Genomic DNA, 21,069 nt, shown 5'->3' on the forward strand with positions numbered 1-21,069 from the left:
TAGTACGAAATAACAGCTGTAAATAAACTTTTGACTAGACTAACAGTAAGTTAGCCCGTGAGTTTGAATTCATCGACCAAGTTGTGTTTCATTCCATGATTGAAGTATTATTATATTACTTATTATTATTAATATTAATTATTATTATTATCCATTTATATTACTACTATGATTATATGTACATATAGAGTTATAGAGATGCAGAGGACACACCCACTTCACCCATATCTTCAACCTCCCTTCACCCACCACTTCCACCACCATCGATCACCATAAACCCTACAACCTCCGTTACCTCCACCACCACCGTAGTACACCACCACCTTGCACCACCTCCTACAACCATCACCATGTACAATCATCGAGCTCCACCACCACCCACAACCACCGGAGAACTACCATCCACCACAGTCACCATGATAACCACCTTTCATCATGACCACCGTCACCCATTTTTTTTTTGATCACCAAAACACAAACCCATTTGGAGTTGCTGCGAAAATCGTTTTTCGTACAACACCCACTTGCTTTTATTTTCTGCTCATATCATGAATGATCACCATCTCCGTCGAGCTTCTGCACTTTTGTTTTGATATATTTTTTTTTTCGACTGCAGCTAGCGACGATCATGTTATTATATATATATATATATATATATATATATATATATTTTCTTCTTTCATTCCATGTTTCGATTCTTATTGCAAGCGTAGAAGATGATAAATGGTTGTTATCAAACGTGATAATTCGTGAAGATATGATGATGATAACGTGACGTCATGATGATGAACGGCAACTATGATAACGATGATAAAAGAAAAAATTTAGATAACATAATAACGATGATGATGATATCGTGATGTTGTTAACCGCGGTATAAGGATGTTAAAGAAGATGGTGTGATGACTATGATGATGTTGGAGTACGGTGAAGATGATGACCGCCATTCGGAAAAAAAAAAAGCGATGGTGGGTTATGATGTCAAATGATGTCGATGATATTGCTGTGATCGTTCTGCTGCTACAATGACGAAATGATTGATGAAGATGATGATGAATTACGAAGAGTGATTGTGAGGATCACGAATATTATGATGATAATAATGGTTGTGTATTATGTTATGATGATGAGCAGCGATAATATAATGATGGGAGATGAATATCCATGATGATAAGTAGTTTAATAAGATGATGATTTTTGATGTTGAGGAATAGTTCTGATGATTTTTGATGTTGAGGAATAGTTCTGAGTTTTATAAATAAGGAGAAGAAATGGAAACAGACAATAGAAGGGTTAAGTAAATTAAATTTCGTATGATCTCAGAAAACCACGAATGGTAGAATGGTTTAGGGTGTTGGTAGGGAACGAGAGGTCCTGAGTTCGAACCCAGGCCACTACAATTTTTTTTAATTATAATAGAAACTGATGTTGGGCTTGAGGAATTGTCTGTTGGGCCGATTTATTTGCTGCTGGTCTGAAATGAAAGTAAATCAGTTTAAGTGTGATTTAGGAGCAGGTTAATTCAAGAAAATAGTATCGGATTGATGGTTAAGGGTGATAATGGGGGAGCGAGAGATCACGGGTTCGAGTCTCGTCTTGAGCAATTCTTTTTAGGTAGTCTTTTAAAGGGTATACACCTTCATTTCTATTATTATTATTATTATTATTATTATTATTATTATTATTATTATTATTATTATTATTATTATTATTAAGTGTTAAATATTATTATCAAAAATTATTATTTTCATTATAATTATTATTAAACTTATCTTTTTATTAAAAACTACTATTATTATTAAAAGTGTCGTTCCTACTAAAATTATTATTTTGTTATATAAAAAAAAACTATCATTTTCTTTATTAAAATAATCCTCATTAAAAAGTAACATTTTTATTATTATTACTATCATTATTGTTGTTATCTTTAACTTAGTATTATTATAATTATTATTTTTGCGAACAGAAGATATTATTATAAAAATATATTTATTAATACTAATATTACATAATATTATGGTTTAACTAATATAATATTATTTACATTGATATAACGTTAATTAAATCATATATCAAATAAGCAATATAGTATATTATAAGTATTAATAAAGTTATATATAAATATTAATCTTAATACATAACTAAATATATATAGATTTGTTCGATTACCATTACATGTGTTAATATACATAATTATATATAGGTTCGTGAATCCGAGGCCAACCCTGCATTGTTCAATGTCGTCATATGTATTTTTACTACAAAATACAGTATTGTGAGTTTCATTTACCTTTTTACCCTTTATATTTTTGGGCTGAGAATACATGCGCAATTTTTATAAATGTTTTTACGAAATAGACACAAGTAATCAAAACTACATTATATGGTTGAATGATCGAAATCGAATATGCCCCTTTGTATTAAGTCTGGTAATTTAAGAATTAGGGAACAAACACCCTAATTGACGCGAACTCTAAAGATAGATCTATCGGGCCCAACAAGCCCCATCCAAAGTACCGGATGCTTTAGTACTTCGAAATTTATATCATGTCCGAAGGAGGATCCCGGAATGATGGGGATATTCTTATATGCATATTGTGAATGTCGGTTACCAGGTGTTCAATCCATATGAATGATATTTTTGTCTCTATGCATGGGACATATGATAATGAGAAATGGAAGTATGAAATCTTGTGGTCTATTAAAATTATGAAATGATTATTTATGATAAACTAATGAACTCACCAACCTTTTGGTTGACACTTTAAAGCATGTTTATTCTCAGGTATGAAAGAAACATTTTCGCTGTGCATTTGCTCATTTTAAAGACAGTATTTGGAGTCGATCATCGCAATGGAACCAGTTGTTGGTGACTTTGTCCAGATGGATTAGGACGGGTCATTTCACCTTTTACCAGTAATATATGTATTTAATTCGTGATTCATTATAAACTGTTTAATGACGAAATTTAGCATACAAGCATGCATAAATATATATACTCAAGCACTAGACATGGATACACAATTAATATATAAAAGATAAGATATGAATGCTCACGTATCAATATTGTGATTCAATATTGCAGGAAAGAACGTAGACGCTACTGAGATGATAAACACTAGGTTTGACTTGCGAATATTATCCTCGAACATTACCCATAACCTCCATAGCTATAACCCATAATTTCCTTAGCTCTATCCTGCTCGAAAACCCATTTTGAAAGTGACACGCTCATAACCTCGTCGTAATATTTTATGTATAATATTACTAATAATAATAATAAGATTAATAATAATAATATTAATCTTAATAATAATAATAATAATAATAATAATAATAATAATAATAATAATAATAATATTAATATAAATAATAATATAAATATAAATAATAGAGAGATCAGTGTTGTATATGTGTGTGTAAACGAACAGAAATCGACTGGAATTTATAGATGTCTCATGTCCAGCCTTCCCATGCAATCGCATGGGTTCACAGGCCTACAGCCATGCGATCACATGGCCTCTAAATCCAGCTCACATTGTTTTTTGTCCTAAAGCTTGTCGACATATTTTTATATTAATATATAATATATATAATATATATAATTAATTATATATTATATTAAATTCACGTGCATAGCTGACTTGTAATTTTCGTTCCGATAAGTCGTACGTCGTCACTCGACTTATGTCCCGGTTCCGGTTTTTCGAACGTCCTTTCGTATACTGAGAAAACTTGTACTTTACGTTTCGTGAATCGTACCCTTGTCAAAATATAGTCTTAAATTATCCATAAACTATACCACTCGAGATATAACTTATACATTTGAGTGTTTTGGTCATTTACTTCTATAAATCATCGTCTCGCTATTTGTTAATATATATATAATATATACATTTTTATTTTGAAATAGTGTTTTACCGTAGCAAAATTTTTTTACTGTAGTAAATAGTGATTTTCTGGTTCATCTTAAACGTTTTAGTTAACTTATCTAAATATTAATCGAATCAATAATCGAATGTTACTATCGTTTACTAAATAACTTGAAATCATATATATATATATATATATATATATATATATATATATATATATATATATATATATATATATATATATATATATATATATATATATATATATATATATATTGTTCGTGAATCGTCGAGAACAGTCAAAGAATAATTGATTACATGAATATAGTTCCAAAACTTGAGACTCAACATTACAGACTTTGCTTATCGTGTCGAAAACATTAAATCATTTAAAGATAAAGTTTAAATTTGGTCAGAAATTTATGGGTCGTCACACACACTTTATTGTTGATGTAAGTCTCACTTTATTGATTGAGCATTTTGGTCTTTTCTCTCGACGACAAGACGAAAACTAAAACAAAAAATGATGAATAATTACTTTCACGCTTATTACAAATTAATTACATAACTATTTTGGGTCCTTCCTCGATAAAAAGAAAAAATAAAACAAAAAAGATGATAAATAGTTACTTTTTCAATAAATTAGCTATATAATTAATGTTAATCAAGGGTGAAGAACCGGCGCAAAGCCAGGTCGCCCAACTAGTTAGTATCAACTCATAATAAATAACGTACAATTGTAGATAGATGATGTACACTAGCATTCATAATTTATTAAGTATTCTCCTGAAAATATTCTACTATTTCAGTGAAAATATTTTACAATTTAAGTAATATACATTGATAGTCAATTTAATTATGTAGTGGAGATAAAATAAGGGGTGGTTATAACCACGGTTGCAAAATTCGCTGTTCGGGGATTAATCGGTCGGAACTTTGGAAAGATTAATCGGCAATTCGGGGATTAATCGGAAATTAATCGGATTGTACTGTATACATTGAAATATTAAATTTTAAAAATTACATGTATAAATATAGAAAAAAAATCATAAATATAAAAATAAATTTTAACATAATTGTCTAAAATTATTCATTTTGTTGCAAAACTATAAAGTTTTAGTTTAAATTCATGTTACAATGGTAACCATTTTTGACATTGACTGACTTTGGTTACCAAATTCGATTTTGACCCATCTTGACATTGACCGTTTAATTAAACGGATTTTTGAAAATCGGAACGGATTACTCTTACAAATGACTAATCGGAGATTAATCGGAGATTAATCGGCGAGTAATCGAATTTTTTACAACAATGGATTTATAACTAAGGTAATTATTCATTCCTTAGTCATTAACCCAAATTAGTAGGGAATGATGAATTACCCAGTAGTGAGTAATGATAGTATTACCTTATATAAACCAACCAATATTTAACGCCTTGAAACGAGTAAATTTTTTTTTTTTTTTTTTTTTAAAAAAGTTAAACATCTGGCCTGACCACGGCTTATGCCGCGGCGCGGCCCATACTGTCGCGGTGCGACATATCACTGTAAAAATTGCCTTCTTAACTCAAGTTCTGATTTCAAATGCTTTGTATTGCCGCGGCGCGAAGCCTCTTGCCGCGGCGCGACCCAACACGGGTCCAGGTCCTGACCTGCAACTTTGAATTTAAACCAAAATTTTCACATTTTAACATTTCATCATTTCTCAAAACGTTTCGACAACAGAATACATAAACAAGCTAAACTTCTAAGACTTACATTCATCATTTAGAAACACGATTATTACTTGGTCGCACACGACCCGTAGTCCAATATAAACGTGTCTCTTTTGACCCAAAATACCGAATTTAGCACTTAGTTTCAAAACATGATTTAAACATCTTTTGTCTTAATACACATTTGACTCTTGGCGTTCATAAGCGGTTATCGTGAAGCTAGATTCAATTAAGAGACTTGCATACCACTTGATAAATGCCGATTGTTCTCCTACAACCTTGATGTCCCAAATCTTCGCAACGCATAAGAACCTAGCAAACATTAACAACATAGCGGGGTAAGCAAAACGCTTAGTGAGTTAAGGGTAAGTGCGTATCTTAAACTTAAAACATAAACATAATCGTAAACACAACCATAACCTTCCAACCCGAAGGTTGATTTCGTAATTCGAACTTGATCAACTTGCCTCCTAGTCATAGCCAATTCTTGATACATAACATATACATATTTCAACCTTAAAACATTATCATATGTGTAAGTTCAAACTAACACGTTATATGGACATCGTCCAAGCTTACTCATAACATGGATATGAATCCAAACTCATTACGTAATTTAGACATAGACAACAAGTCTAAGCTTTACACCTTAACATAGACACAAAGTCTAAGCTTTACATCTTAACATAGACACAAAGTCTAAGCTTTACATCTTAACATAGACACAAAGTCTAAGCTTTACATCTTAACATAGACACAAGGTCTAAGCTTTACACATTAACATAGACGTAGAGTCTAAGCTTTTTAACTAGTGAACTTAATCGCCACCCTCTTGCACGGATGCAATCCGGGAGTATTAAGTCACCCTTGTTACCATATATCGTATCCAAAAACAACCATAAGTACTCCTGCATAGTTAAGCTCAAAGCATAGAACAATTTATAAAAAATTTCTATTACATAACTTGTGATCATGGATTCTATGATCACCTTTGACCCGCCCATATTACCCCATATAACTCACCTTGATTAAACGAAGTTCCTTGGTCACTTGAAGCTCCCTTACCTTGATTAGCACCTATACATGAGCTAATCTCATTAATAACACAACTAAATCAAAATCACAACTTTCACAAGCTTTTAACACATCCATTCATTTACACATTTACTTAATTCCCTAATTACATCCAAATACACATGAACACATACAACCATAGCATTATAACTTCCTTATAACATCATTATCAAGTAAATCTCATTTCCTTAATCATGCAAATCTCAAATTCATCTATTATGAACATAACATGCAATTTCCTTCAATTCTTCCATTACTCATCAAATATGCATAAATCCATTTCCATTACTAACAACCCTAAATTATCAATCATCCAAATTTCATAGCTTATTACATTAACCACAATTCATACATGAGCAATCTTCTTCAAAATTACTAGCTAGAACACATAGACTCTTCATTGAGGCATTTTATCAAACACTTGGTGTGCATTACTAGAAATTAAGCTAGAACACTACCAAATTCACCATATTCATATCCTTTACTCAAAATGCAAGTTCATACTTGAACTCACTCCCAAAATTACCAACAAATTCGTTCTAAATCATTCAAATGTGCATAACTTCAACAAACAACAACCTTTAAGCATAAAACTCATCACAAACACTCAATAATTGTGATACAAAACTTAAGAATATTCATACCTTGTCTTTTAGGATTCAAGAACCCTAATTGTGCACAAAGAAGAAGAATTTGAAGAAATAAAACTTGCTAGGATGCTTAGAGTGCCTTAGATTTCACAAGTTTATAATTGCATGAACACAATTTCTTAGTTGGAGCTTCCCTCTTCTTCCTCCTTGCCAAAGTCGACATATACACACACATTCACACTCTCTGTATTTTTTTTTACAACTGATAAAATGAATTATCAGTGTTTAATTTTTCTTTTATTAAAACAACTTTGCTCAAATTGCATTTTCTACCCTCCCCACCAAAACCATATTAAGGGAGGTCCTTAAATTAACTTTGCATCACTAGTCCCCTTTCAACTTAACCAACAAACATTAACTATTGTCCATTTATTTCATTAAACCATACCATCCATTCATAATAATTATTTCACATAAGATAACACTAAAACAAACTAAATCATTAATAAATTCTCATAAAATATTATCTTAAAATTTTGGGATGTTACAACTCTCCCCCCGTTGGATTGTTCGTGTCCTCACGAACATTCTTTTATATCTCTTAGTGCATTCAAAAACCTTACCCCTTACACTTGAACCTTCACTAGTCCTTGCACATACTTCATAACTCGTCAGAACCAATTTTCCCCTTCTCTATTGTTTAAGTTTCAAACAATCAAGAGTCTCCCTAAATCTATTTAGGCTCTTCATCTAATTAGTCAACCAAAATACTTAACTTTTACTAAATCTCCTTTTAACTTTGGTAATTTCTTGTAAAAATTTGTGCATTTTTCTCCATCTATCACACACTAGGTGTTCTTTAGGCATACATTCGTTATTCTCTGTCACCCTATCTCTTAAATTTCATACCTTAAGTACTCTTTCTTCATGTACTTTTCATTGGATACTTCAATTTATCCACTTTCTGTCTCTTTTCATGTACTATTAGGCCTCTATATCATAATCTTTACTGATAAAAATCCTCATAACCGCGAACTAGTCCTTAATACCAAGCAAATCAATATTTCTTTTCCAGAAAATTTCTCGTTATACCATATTCTTGCATCTTAATTCTCTTCTTTTAGAGCATTAAAACATGTTATCCTTCTGAATTCCTCACTAGCTTCTCCTAATTTTACCAATTTACATAGATTTCACTTCCTTACGTGCTTTTCGTGTCGACAACTCATGCCATCAACATAGATTACTCGTATCATCAACTCAAATCGTTTTTAGTATTAAACAAATAAAAGACTTATCCCTTTTTATGCTCACCATTATTCCATGTCATAAGCCTTCCATATACTTGCACAATACATTCCATAAGTACATTTCTCTTCTTAATTAAATTACATCTTTCACCAATTTTACGCTTGTAACAACTCATCTTTCAAGTCTCTTCATAAAATCACATCTTATACGACTCATTTGCTTAAATATAAAAATCTTCTAGAATCTCTTAATCTCTATTCGCGAACCTATACTAATGTCCACATTAACTCCCGACATATCACTTTCATATAAACTTGCATTCCTTCGAATCGTCCATAGGTTCTTTCTTCGCAAAATATTTCTACTAAAGTCTAGAGAGTTACCATTATTTCAACCTTCGTCTAACTCAAATAAAGTCAATGATCATATTATTACCATGACCAATCTTCCATTCTGATGACTCCCTTCATTCATGTATCTTCACTTAACCTCTTTTCCTCTAAACCACGTTAACTAGAATCGAGAGATCCGACATACCTCATGTATATCCCAATAAATTCTTTTGCTTATAAAATTCATTTAATTACTTGAACAGGCCTTCAATATTCATCTAATCATGCTTATAGATCAAACATACGCTATTTTCATTTTCATCATCAATCTCTACATCATATTTTCCGGTTAATGAATAGTCGAACTTGTTTCTTTTTTATACTCAACCAGAACGTGTCACAAGACTCATCGCTACTACGCAATTGTAGCCCTACATACATATCTCTTCATCTAGAACTCATTTTAATGCCTATTCTTATGAATTCTTTTCAAATTAATCTCTTGCGACTTTTCAAAGACGCCTCCTTCCATTTTCGTAATTCATTGCCATAACATTAATAATATTCTCGTCTCTCATATCTCTTTCATTTCTCTACTCAATTTCATCATTAAGTATCGAAAACGCACGTTCGCATATACACTTAGTCTTTATTTTAAAACATCGTACATCATGCACATCTTCCTACTTACTTGCAACCAATTCTTAAGTATCTTGATAATTGGATTGCTCATTCTCATGCAAAATTTTACTCCCCATGCTTAATTAATTCTCATAAGTGTCTACTAATTCTTACATCACATTACAATCATTCCATGTACCAAATCTCTTCCTTTTCGAAACAAGAAGACCATTCATTTTCAAGCTTCTTACGTTCTATCTTGTTCTCCCTGCATTTGTGTAGTCTTAACGCTATGAAGTTCCAAGTATTTACAAGACTCTACAACCGGTTCAATCTTACCTATTTCATTTTCCCCTTCTTTTAGGACCAAAGAGGTCTCTAGCTCGAGACATTTCAGTCTCAAAAGTAAAGGGTTTGGTTCCCTTAACATTCTTGCTTCCGTCTAAGGGAAACTTTTTCTTTTCCTTTAGTCTCTTTACTTGAAGGTTCATTTCTACACATTTCCATTGTAACACACTAACCCCACTCCAGGGAAACAAAATAATCATTTACTCGCTATAGTCACAACCATTTAGTTCGTTGCCTCTCCATTTAATGGTTAAGGCCTACACGAGTTCATGTAGGAGGTCACACAAAACATGTGTAGGTGTAAAGGAAGGTACCTACCACACATCGCGTGACTCCTTTACCCTTCTTTTATTCTAGATCGAGTTCGGGTCATTGAGTTCATATTCTTCTCATACTTTAGTATTACTTAGACTACTTTCACGCTTCTCTCGTTTTCCATGGCATCGTCTTTAGTCATCACAACTTAAGGGTACATTCATTATACCTTTGACAACTACTTACGTAACCGTTTCTATTCATGGGTTTGTTCATCTCAAATTTGCAACTTACATCATCCCATATAGAACTTATAGTTATAAAACCCAAGGACACTCTTAGCGTTAGCATAATCGTAACCAAAACGTAACCTGTCAACCCGTAGGTCTCTTTCTTGTATAGATTTCCGGTCATAACCCACCATAGTCACGACTTACTACGGATGACCCAAGATTGTGCCTAAGCTAGACACGATTCCTTATCAATAAAGTCTAAACTCATCGAGGTCAGCATGGACGTAAGTTCAATCCTACTGAAAATACTATGGACGCAAGTCCAAGCTCATTAACTTTACCATGGATCCAAGCTTACCATTATCAACATGGAAACTAGCCCAAGCTCATCATCTTTGACATGGACACAAGTCCAAGCTCATCATCTTTAACATGGACACAAGTCCAAGCTCGTCATCATTAACATGGACACAAGTCCAAGCTCATCATCATTAACATCAAGCTCATCATCGTTAACATGGACACAAGTCCAAGCTCATCATCGTTAACATGGACAAAAGTCCAAGCTCATCATCATTAACATGGACACAAGTCCAAGCTCATCATCATTAACATGGACACAAGTCCAAGCTCATCATTATTAACATGGATCCAAGCTTCATTCTAGTGGGTTTGATCATCACCCTCTTGCACGGATGCAATCCGGGTGTACCAAACCACTCTCGTACATCACATCATAAATGTGTGGTTCTCTCAAAAATTCAAACAAACTCATGTATAACTCATATTCATTCTTACCATCCCCTTCTTCTAAGTTCTAGCATCCTACACAATCTTAATGAACATGGCATAATACTTTAAACATTATCTATCATGCAAGTCACAAACCGCTTATTTAAAACTTAGGGTTGGTTTAAGCCTAGATAACCCTACGGTGGATTATCCAAGTCTCTTAAACCATAGCTCTGATACCAACTTTTAACGCCTTGAAACGAGTAAATTTTTTATTTTTTTTTTTAAAAAAGTTAAACATCTGGCCTGACCACGGCTTATGCCGCGGCGCGGCCCATACTGTCGCGGTGCGACATATCACTGTAAAAATTGCCTTCTTAACTCAAGTTCTGATTTCAAATGCTTTGTATTGCCGCGGCGCGAAGCCTCTTGCCGCGGCGCGACCCAACACGGGTCCAGGTCCTGACCTGCAACTTTGAATTTAAACCAAAATTTTCACATTTTAACATTTCATCATTTCTCAAAACGTTTCGACAACAGAATACATAAACAAGCTAAACTTCTAAGACTTACATTCATCATTTAGAAACACGATTATTACTTGGTCGCACACGACCCGTAGTCCAATATAAACGTGTCTCTTTTGACCCAAAATACCGAATTTAGCACTTAGTTTCAAAACATGATTTAAACATCTTTTGTCTTAATACACATTTGACTCTTGGCGTTCATAAGCGGTTATCGTGAAGCTAGATTCAATTAAGAGACTTGCATACCACTTGATAAATGCCGATTGTTCTCCTACAACCTTGATGTCCCAAATCTTCGCAACGCATAAGAACCTAGCAAACATTAACAACATAGCGGGGTAAGCAAAACGCTTAGTGAGTTAAGGGTAAGTGCGTATCTTAAACTTAAAACATAAACATAATCGTAAACACAACCATAACCTTCCAACCCGAAGGTTGATTTCGTAATTCGAACTTGATCAACTTGCCTCCTAGTCATAGCCAATTCTTGATACATAACATATACATATTTCAACCTTAAAACATTATCATATGTGTAAGTTCAAACTAACACGTTATATGGACATCGTCCAAGCTTACTCATAACATGGATATGAATCCAAACTCATTACGTAATTTAGACATAGACAACAAGTCTAAGCTTTACACCTTAACATAGACACAAAGTCTAAGCTTTACATCTTAACATAGACACAAAGTCTAAGCTTTACATCTTAACATAGACACAAAGTCTAAGCTTTACATCTTAACATAGACACAAGGTCTAAGCTTTACACATTAACATAGACGTAGAGTCTAAGCTTTTTAACTAGTGAACTTAATCGCCACCCTCTTGCACGGATGCAATCCGGGAGTATTAAGTCACCCTTGTTACCATATATCGTATCCAAAAACAACCATAAGTACTCCTGCATAGTTAAGCTCAAAGCATAGAACAATTTATAAAAAATTTCTATTACATAACTTGTGATCATGGATTCTATGATCACCTTTGACCCGCCCATATTACCCCATATAACTCACCTTGATTAAACGAAGTTCCTTGGTCACTTGAAGCTCCCTTACCTTGATTAGCACCTATACATGAGCTAATCTCATTAATAACACAACTAAATCAAAATCACAACTTTCACAAGCTTTTAACACATCCATTCATTTACACATTTACTTAATTCCCTAATTACATCCAAATACACATGAACACATACAACCATAGCATTATAACTTCCTTATAACATCATTATCAAGTAAATCTCATTTCCTTAATCATGCAAATCTCAAATTCATCTATTATGAACATAACATGCAATTTCCTTCAATTCTTCCATTACTCATCAAATATGCATAAATCCATTTCCATTACTAACAACCCTAAATTATCAATCATCCAAATTTCATAGCTTATTACATTAACCACAATTCATACATGAGCAATCTTCTTCAAAATTACTAGCTAGAACACATAGACTCTTCATTGAGGCATTTTATCAAACACTTGGTGTGCATTACTAGAAATTAAGCTAGAACACTACCAAATTCACCATATTCATATCCTTTACTCAAAATGCAAGTTCATACTTGAACTCACTCCCAAAATTACCAACAAATTCGTTCTAAATCATTCAAATGTGCATAACTTCAACAAACAACAACCTTTAAGCATAAAACTCATCACAAACACTCAATAATTGTGATACAAAACTTAAGAATATTCATACCTTGTCTTTTAGGATTCAAGAACCCTAATTGTGCACAAAGAAGAAGAATTTGAAGAAATAAAACTTGCTAGGATGCTTAGAGTGCCTTAGATTTCACAAGTTTATAATTGCATGAACACAATTTCTTAGTTGGAGCTTCCCTCTTCTTCCTCCTTGCCAAAGTCGACATATACACACACATTCACACTCTCTGTATTTTTTTTTACAACCGATAAAATGAATTATCAGTGTTTAATTTTTCTTTTATTAAAACAACTTTGCTCAAATTGCATTTTCTACCCTCCCCACCAAAACCATATTAAGGGAGGTCCTTAAATTAACTTTGCATCACTAGTCCCCTTTCAACTTAACCAACAAACATTAACTATTGTCCATTTATTTCATTAAACCATACCATCCATTCATAATAATTATTTCACATAAGATAACACTAAAACAAACTAAATCATTAATAAATTCTCATAAAATATTATCTTAAAATTTTGGGATGTTACACAATATTAATCATTTTCATTTCAATTACTCACCTCGTAATACTCCCAACTAAGCACACCCTTATTTGTGTAAACCGTTTTCTTCATTGTTTTTTTCACTTTCATATATTTTCTTTTCTTTCGGACAAAAGTTGCGTCATGGGTCTATGTGGTAAATGCATATTCATGGTTAAACCTTTTTTTTCAACGTTGATGATCCCTTTTGTTTGAGATATTAACCCGCTTGGTCCTCATTGCAACGTCTGTTAAAATTTATTCGTTATCCGGTATCACATTAAGTCACATGAGAGTATTTCAGTTCTTTTACCTATTTCTTTTTCTTTTTCTTCTCCCCCTCCACTTTTTTCTTCCCCTCCCCTTTATCAAGAGGTAGTGATATTTCTATCCTTCACACCCAACTTTTTTGTATCTAACAATCGTCTCCATCACATCTTTCTATCCATTTCTTTAAATATAAACATTCATCCCTTTCAATTATCATAATCATCATTTGCTACCTACTAGGTGAAACTAAAGCAATAACAAATGGACACCAAAATATCAGCTACACGAAATCAAACGGGAAACATAAACAAACAGGGTAGATGAACAGAAAAAGCTCGCTTACATAACCATAAACGCTAGCAACTCTCCGACGAGCTGCTAGAAAAATAGAAAAACAAACAACAATGAACCACAGTACGACCAAGGTCCAAAGTGATAGAACATCGAAGAGGAACAAGGCAAGTACAACGAACCAATAGTTAAACTGACTTACTGTCGAACGAAAGACGGAGTCTGTCAATCGACAGAAGCCTCTGTAGATAGACAGAGTAAGTCGGTGCAAGTTGACTATTTGTCGACTTAAGAGGTTAGTCGACCGACAGACGGAGTCTGTTGATTGACTGACACTGCAGATTCTATAAATATGGGTTAAAGGTTACATTGTTATGTTACACACCTACACATACCCTAACCGTGTGTTAACGTCTCTAATTGGTCCCAAACATGCCCAACACGAATTACAATTCTTGGTATCGTTTTTATCTCTTGTAAGTTTGATTCTACGATCCAAAAATCCGTGTTTATTCTATAAAATTTTGTGTAGTATTTTTTGACTCTAGATCGAGTATACGTCTGATCTAAAATCCCAATTAGCGTCTACAAGGAGGCTAGGTTTTTTTAAGTTAAAATCCGATAGTCAGTTAGACCACTCCCAACGGTGAGCCATCGGTCCGCCCTCCTTGCACTTCCTCGAGGGCTCCATTGGCAATGGTATGCCCTCACAAGCCCTCACCTCGCCCTCACTTCTCTCGCCCTGCAAGTTTTCTTCCCCAGGACTTCTTCCAGCACGAGGAGATTGTCTCTTTCTTTAATTCTTTGCATTATTTACTTGTACCTCAGCATAAACACCTTGTACCTTATGTATTTAATTAATTTTGTGGGGTATGTGATGAGGATGAAGTATATCATGGTTGGCAATGGTGTGTTATGGGAGTGTTATGGGAGGAAGTGGTGAGAAAGGAGGAGAGAGAAAGCTGATGTGGCGCTGAGGAGGTGCCCATGACGACGTCATGGTTGAGAGTGGTCTTAGAAGAAAGATTCACCTTTAATCAAACACTTGAAATGGGACACTTTTAATAGAAAGCAATGTATAATTATTGAGTACAACTTGGATTTGGATTAAAATAATGATAAAGAAAAATATCAAGGCAAAGTACGGAGGATGATTCGGGAACAAAGAAGGCTCGTCTGGAATTGGCGGTCTTTTTATGAGCCCCACTTTCCCATTGGTATTATAAAATGTCATGCAACTTGCTCAACTTCATCTTTAAACAAAGTTTATGAGATTACGTTCTTTCAATTTTTAAATAGGACGCCCATGGCCCACTTATTTGCAAAAGTTACCACTTGGTCCCTACATTAATCATTGTTTCCTCTCACTGGCATCTACATTTCCAAATATGTACATATATGTTGTTTTTTTCTAATGAGAAGAATATATGTTTTACAAAATCTAATCTAAGTGAGGTCTACATTGTATAATTTTTTCTTCTCTTTATCTGTATGGGTATGCTTACTTTTAGGTGTACATAATTTTATAATTCAAATTTGTAATAAAATCTATTAGAGCTCTGGGTGTCGCTTGTTAATGGATGTTTGAAATCGACATTCTATCGACATTACCTCAGTGTTGATTTCGGCGTCAATTTTTTGAAGTTCAGAAATGGACGTCGGGGGATCCAAGATTTTTTACATATTTAGATTTCTTACTGGTCTACATAATATTTTTTCGCATCAAGATTTTGAAAATTAACACCGAATCACTCCTCCACTTTATTGATAAAATCGTTTTTAGACTTTGAAATAGACACCGAAATAGACCATCACAATATAACGTACTCTTACTATACCAATTATGTTTTCATTATGTTATCACTTAGTGATTAAAACTCACGAGTTCACATTTAAAATTAATGTTGATGTTCATCACTCAGAATTTGAATTTAGATATCTAAAATAGTTGATGTTGATAATATTTGTTAACTTCAAATCCCCAATGAGTTATCCAGTCGATAAAAACAACCTTCATGAACAATATTCCTAAAGCATTAAATGACATTTGCTCTTTCTATTCCAACACATAAAATGCATAACTTTTATCAGAGCCGTTTCAACAATTTAAAGGCCCTAGACGAAAATAAAAATGAGCTCATATATACGTTAAAATTTGTTTATTACGCATAAAAAATAATACTCAAATTTATCTATTTATTTACTTACATTGTATTTAACTATTAAAAACAATGTATTTCAACTTTAATTGATAATTTTTTATTTGATTTAATTAAATATATTGAAAAAAATATTTACATATTCAAAGAATTTGGCCCTTCTAAATTTTTAAACCCTAGGCGATTGTCTATCATACATATACTTAAAGACACCTCTGACCTTTGTATAGTAGAAATCAAAATTTTACATGATTATTAATTAATTTATATGATTTTGAAGTTATAATTTTTAGTGTTGTTATGTGTAACTCTTTTACATCAATATCTTTCTTAATCATTTCAAACTAGAACATATATTAGCACTAGTTCTATTAGTAATATGTGTTTCAAACTAGAACATATATTAGCACTAGTTCTATTAGTAATATGTGTTTGACCCCAATATTGATTATTGAGTTAATATTGAAGTTAATAAGTGGAGTTGATTGTCAAAATTATGACGAAGCTTAAGAGCTTAGTACATTCTATAAACTACTTGATGAAGCTTGTAATTCAAGATTTATAAGGCTTCTAGTCTCGCATAAGCCTACTTATATTTAATTGCCAAACTAGGATTAACATTTTTATTTATTTATTTATTTATTTATTTATTTATTTTTTGTAAGAGCTTAGGATTCTAAAACTAGAAGATCAAACTCTTAGAATCCCTAATAATCTTGAAGGATTGCCAATAAAACACTTCAAGGATCAAATGCAACTACGCTATAACTTTGAGGGGCAAAATAATACTTTTCAACATGAATATATAAACAACTTGCAATTTGACACAAAATCTAAAAAAAAGCCCATTTGATAAGGTCAAACATGTCATTCCATCTTATCAAATGTAAAAAAGGACTACGGAAGTAAGTATTATTCATGGCCCTTATTTAGGGTTCAACCAAAGCCAACTAGCCTTATTTTACTTCTTTCACATGAACCATCACCCTTACAATTTATAACACCACCACCACCATCAACAAACCCTGGATCATAAACACCAACATATCAAGATCCGAAAAATATAAGAAAAAAACTCTTTTGATCTATTCATTTCAATAGATCAAAAGCTTAAAAAATATGCTTTCTAACCTTCAAAAGGCACCATCTTTTTTATTAGATGGAATCAATACAACCACAGGATGTGGTAACAACAATATACGGTCAACCGTCACAACTCCAGTACCGGAATCCGTCGCAATCTACCACACACATCCGGTCAACTCAAGCCAATGTTGCTCCGCTGTAATCCAACAAATCAACGCACCAATCTCCACCGTATGGTCCGTCGTTCGTCGTTTCGACAACCCACAAGCATACAAACATTTCGTCAAAAGCTGCCACGTACTCGTCGGAAACGGCGATGTCGGAACACTTAGAGAAATCCACGTTATCTCCGGATTACCAGCAGCCCGGTCAACTGAACGTCTTGAAATCTTAGACGATGAACGCCACGTCCTCAGTTTCAGTGTTGTTGATGGTGATCACCGGTTAGCTAACTACCGATCGGTGACAACTTTACACCCTACACTCGCCGGAAATGGTACAGTGGTTGTTGAGTCATATGTCGTTGATACACCGCCGGGGAATACAAAAGAAGAAACTTGTGTGTTTGTTGATACAATTGTGAAATGTAACTTACAATCGTTAGCGCAAATTGCAGAGAATAAACTCCGGTGAAAGTGATCGGAAAATCAAGATTTATAATCTTGAAATGGACCCATATTGGAGAGAAGTAGAGAAAAGCTATTTTCCGATTGAAGACTGCTAAAAGATAAATAACAATGAAGACCCAAGTGATTAAAAACCTTCTTTTATGATCTATTTTGTTGATGTATATTTTCATCATCGGAATTTTTTTGTGACTTTTTTGAAGGTTTTTCGGTGTATTTGGGTATCAAGATCTAATTTTTTGATGTGTTTGATCGGTTTATGTATGAGAAACTGCGTTCTTGATCTTAATCTGGATTTTGTTATTTACATATTTACAATCTTTCATCAATTTGATATTTTTAAATGACAAAATTGCCAAATTCGTCCCCTTGTTTGACCATTTTCTTTTTTTTAGTCCCTCTCCTCAAAATCAATTAAAATAGTCCCTAAATGGCATTTGCAATCCCAATTTCGTCCCTGCTTGAAATCTTCAATCCCAATTTAATCACAAAAGTAAACGTCCGTTTAAAGTTGCTGTTAGTGATAGCTTGTGCTAGTCATGTGATATTTAAAAACATACAAAATAAACAGTGAAGATAGAACCCTAATTTTAGTTCAATTTAAGTCACGCAAATTCCCAGATTAACTAGTGACGGATCAAACACGAATTCAAGTAAAGAAAGCTTGAATTCTTCTGGTTTGGTTGTAAGCGTTTTGGTAACTACTTTAATATGCCATTTTCAATTCTCAGGGAAGGATATGGAACTCGAACGTTTTATAGAGAAAGCAAAAACAGGGACTGCCAATTTTCTTATTGAACTTGAGAGCCGAAGAGCAATCAAGGTTCTGCAAGTATCTTCTCCTTTTTTTTTTTAATTCTCTGTATATCTCTGTTTACTACAATTTTATTATTGGTGATGAGTAGTACTAAATATTCTGCTCCCATTACTTTCTACTTGCAGTTGATCGCTCTCAAATATCCGATACTGTGAATAGTTCTGCTACTACGGAATACGGCCCCATATCGGTATTATACTTGGAATACCTTTTTGTTTTGTTTTGTTTTGTTTTTTTGTCCTACTACTGCGAATCATGTCATCTAATGTTTTATTGTTACCAGAGAATCAGATACATATGGCTCTGGAAGCAAGACCCCTATGCGTCCTTCACGAACTTTGCTCCATCCGTTCATGACGCCTATGAGAGATCTTGGAGGTTGGTTTGTTTGTTACTGTACTATGCATTCCAGTCATATTGAGTTAAAATTTTCTTTATCATGTTTTATTAATATTAATATTTTATTTAACTGTTATTTTTTATTTATTATTAGCAACGCCTATTCATTCTGGCATGAGGACTCCTATCCGTGACACAGCATGGATTCCCAGTCCTCCAAGGTTAGTCTTTCTTGTAAGATATGTGCTTAAAATATAAATTCTATTCTTAATCTTAGCTTTGCTATAATTAAGTACATGTTTTTAACTTAGTTTGGTTTTGTGCAGACCTGATTCTATTTGTATTTAGATTGCTGTTGTGTTGCTGAGAATGGTGATAGTAGCTGAGTTGGTAGGAGTAGGATTACCCCGGTGAGTTAAATTAAACTGAATTAGGGTTCTATCTTCTATCAGCTTATTTTGTATGTTTTTAAATATCACGTGACTAGCACAAGCTATCACTAACGGCAACTGTTATCACAAGGGACTAAATTGAGATTGAAGATTTCAAGCAGGGATGAAATTGGGATTGCAAATGGCATTTAGGGACTATTTTAAATGATTTTGAGGGAGAGGGACTAAAAAAAGAAAATGGTCAAATACGGGGACGAATTTGGCAATTTTGTCTTTTGAAATTTATTTTTTGCATTGAACCTACGAATTGTTGGTCTTAATTAGTCTAGTGGGGCATAAAAAATCGAAAAATTCATTTTTGAACCGTTTGGAACTTTAAATACAGCAAGTGGATATGATCTTGGGATTCTCAAATATAAAATCCAACTATATTGTACGATTTGGCATAAAATTATTACAGAGTACTACTGTACAAAGTTAAATTCTCGGAAAAATATATTCCCGTAATTGAAAAAAATCGATAACATTAGAATGGGCTAGAAAATCTGCAAATAAAATCGATACATAAAAATTCAACAATAACCCGATCTAAACAAACAATATCAAGCGGTTTCACAAACAGGATGAAAAATTCCGTTTAATTTAGCAGATAAAGTACAACGAAAGCTATAATTAATGAAAACTTAAATAACGACTACACTAACAATAGAACAAAATAAACAAAAATAATAAACAACAAAAAAATCGAATGATTTGGAAAGATACATGATTTGAAAACAACAATAAAGTCTTCATGGTGTTGGATTTTTTTTCTTTGTTCAAGTCTAAAAATTATAATATTTCTAATTGAAATACTGACTCTGACACTCGTTGAAATAACTAGAACATTTTCGTAATTGATATATATATATATATATATATATATATATATATATATATATATATATATATATATTATATAAACACGTGCCATTATGCTAACGTGTCAACTCCTCCTTTATTCTTGCCACGTGTCTTTCTATTGTTCTTCTCATCTATTTAATTGATTTTTTTAAATAAGAAAAGTATTCGTATTATAAATAAAATACAATTACTTTATATATCAAATTAAATAAAATAATATAAATATAAAAATAGAAGTAACAACTTCCTTTGACGTTAACAAAAATATAAAATTATAGAATAATTTAAGTTACTTAAATAAATAAAATAATATATATATATATATATATATATATATATATATATATATATATATATATATATATATATATATATAAGTTTAATATTGCTTAATCATATTCTAAGTACAATATAATTACTTA

The 21,069-nt window shown here is 32.7% G+C and overlaps 1 protein-coding gene across 1 annotated transcript; it reads left to right on the forward strand.

Moving 5' to 3' along the window:
- Window positions 1-17,383: 17,383 nt before the first annotated feature.
- On the forward strand, window positions 17,384-18,466 carry LOC139872103 (abscisic acid receptor PYL4-like). Its single transcript, XM_071859911.1, has one exon. It carries the CDS (start codon window positions 17,604-17,606, stop codon window positions 18,201-18,203), a length of 600 nt encoding a protein of 199 aa, XP_071716012.1. The 5' UTR covers window positions 17,384-17,603; the 3' UTR covers window positions 18,204-18,466.
- The last annotated feature ends 2,603 nt before the right edge of the window (window positions 18,467-21,069 follow it).

The sequence above is a fragment of the Rutidosis leptorrhynchoides genome, chromosome 10, assembly GCF_046630445.1.
Source record: "Rutidosis leptorrhynchoides isolate AG116_Rl617_1_P2 chromosome 10, CSIRO_AGI_Rlap_v1, whole genome shotgun sequence".
In the NCBI taxonomy this organism is placed as follows: Eukaryota; Viridiplantae; Streptophyta; class Magnoliopsida; order Asterales; family Asteraceae; genus Rutidosis; species Rutidosis leptorrhynchoides.

Bases quoted from the DNA above. Each gene is read 5' to 3' on its own strand.
- LOC139872103 (XM_071859911.1), top strand. From the start codon at position 17,604: ATGCTTTCTAACCTTCAAAAGGCACCATCTTTTTTATTAGATGGAATC.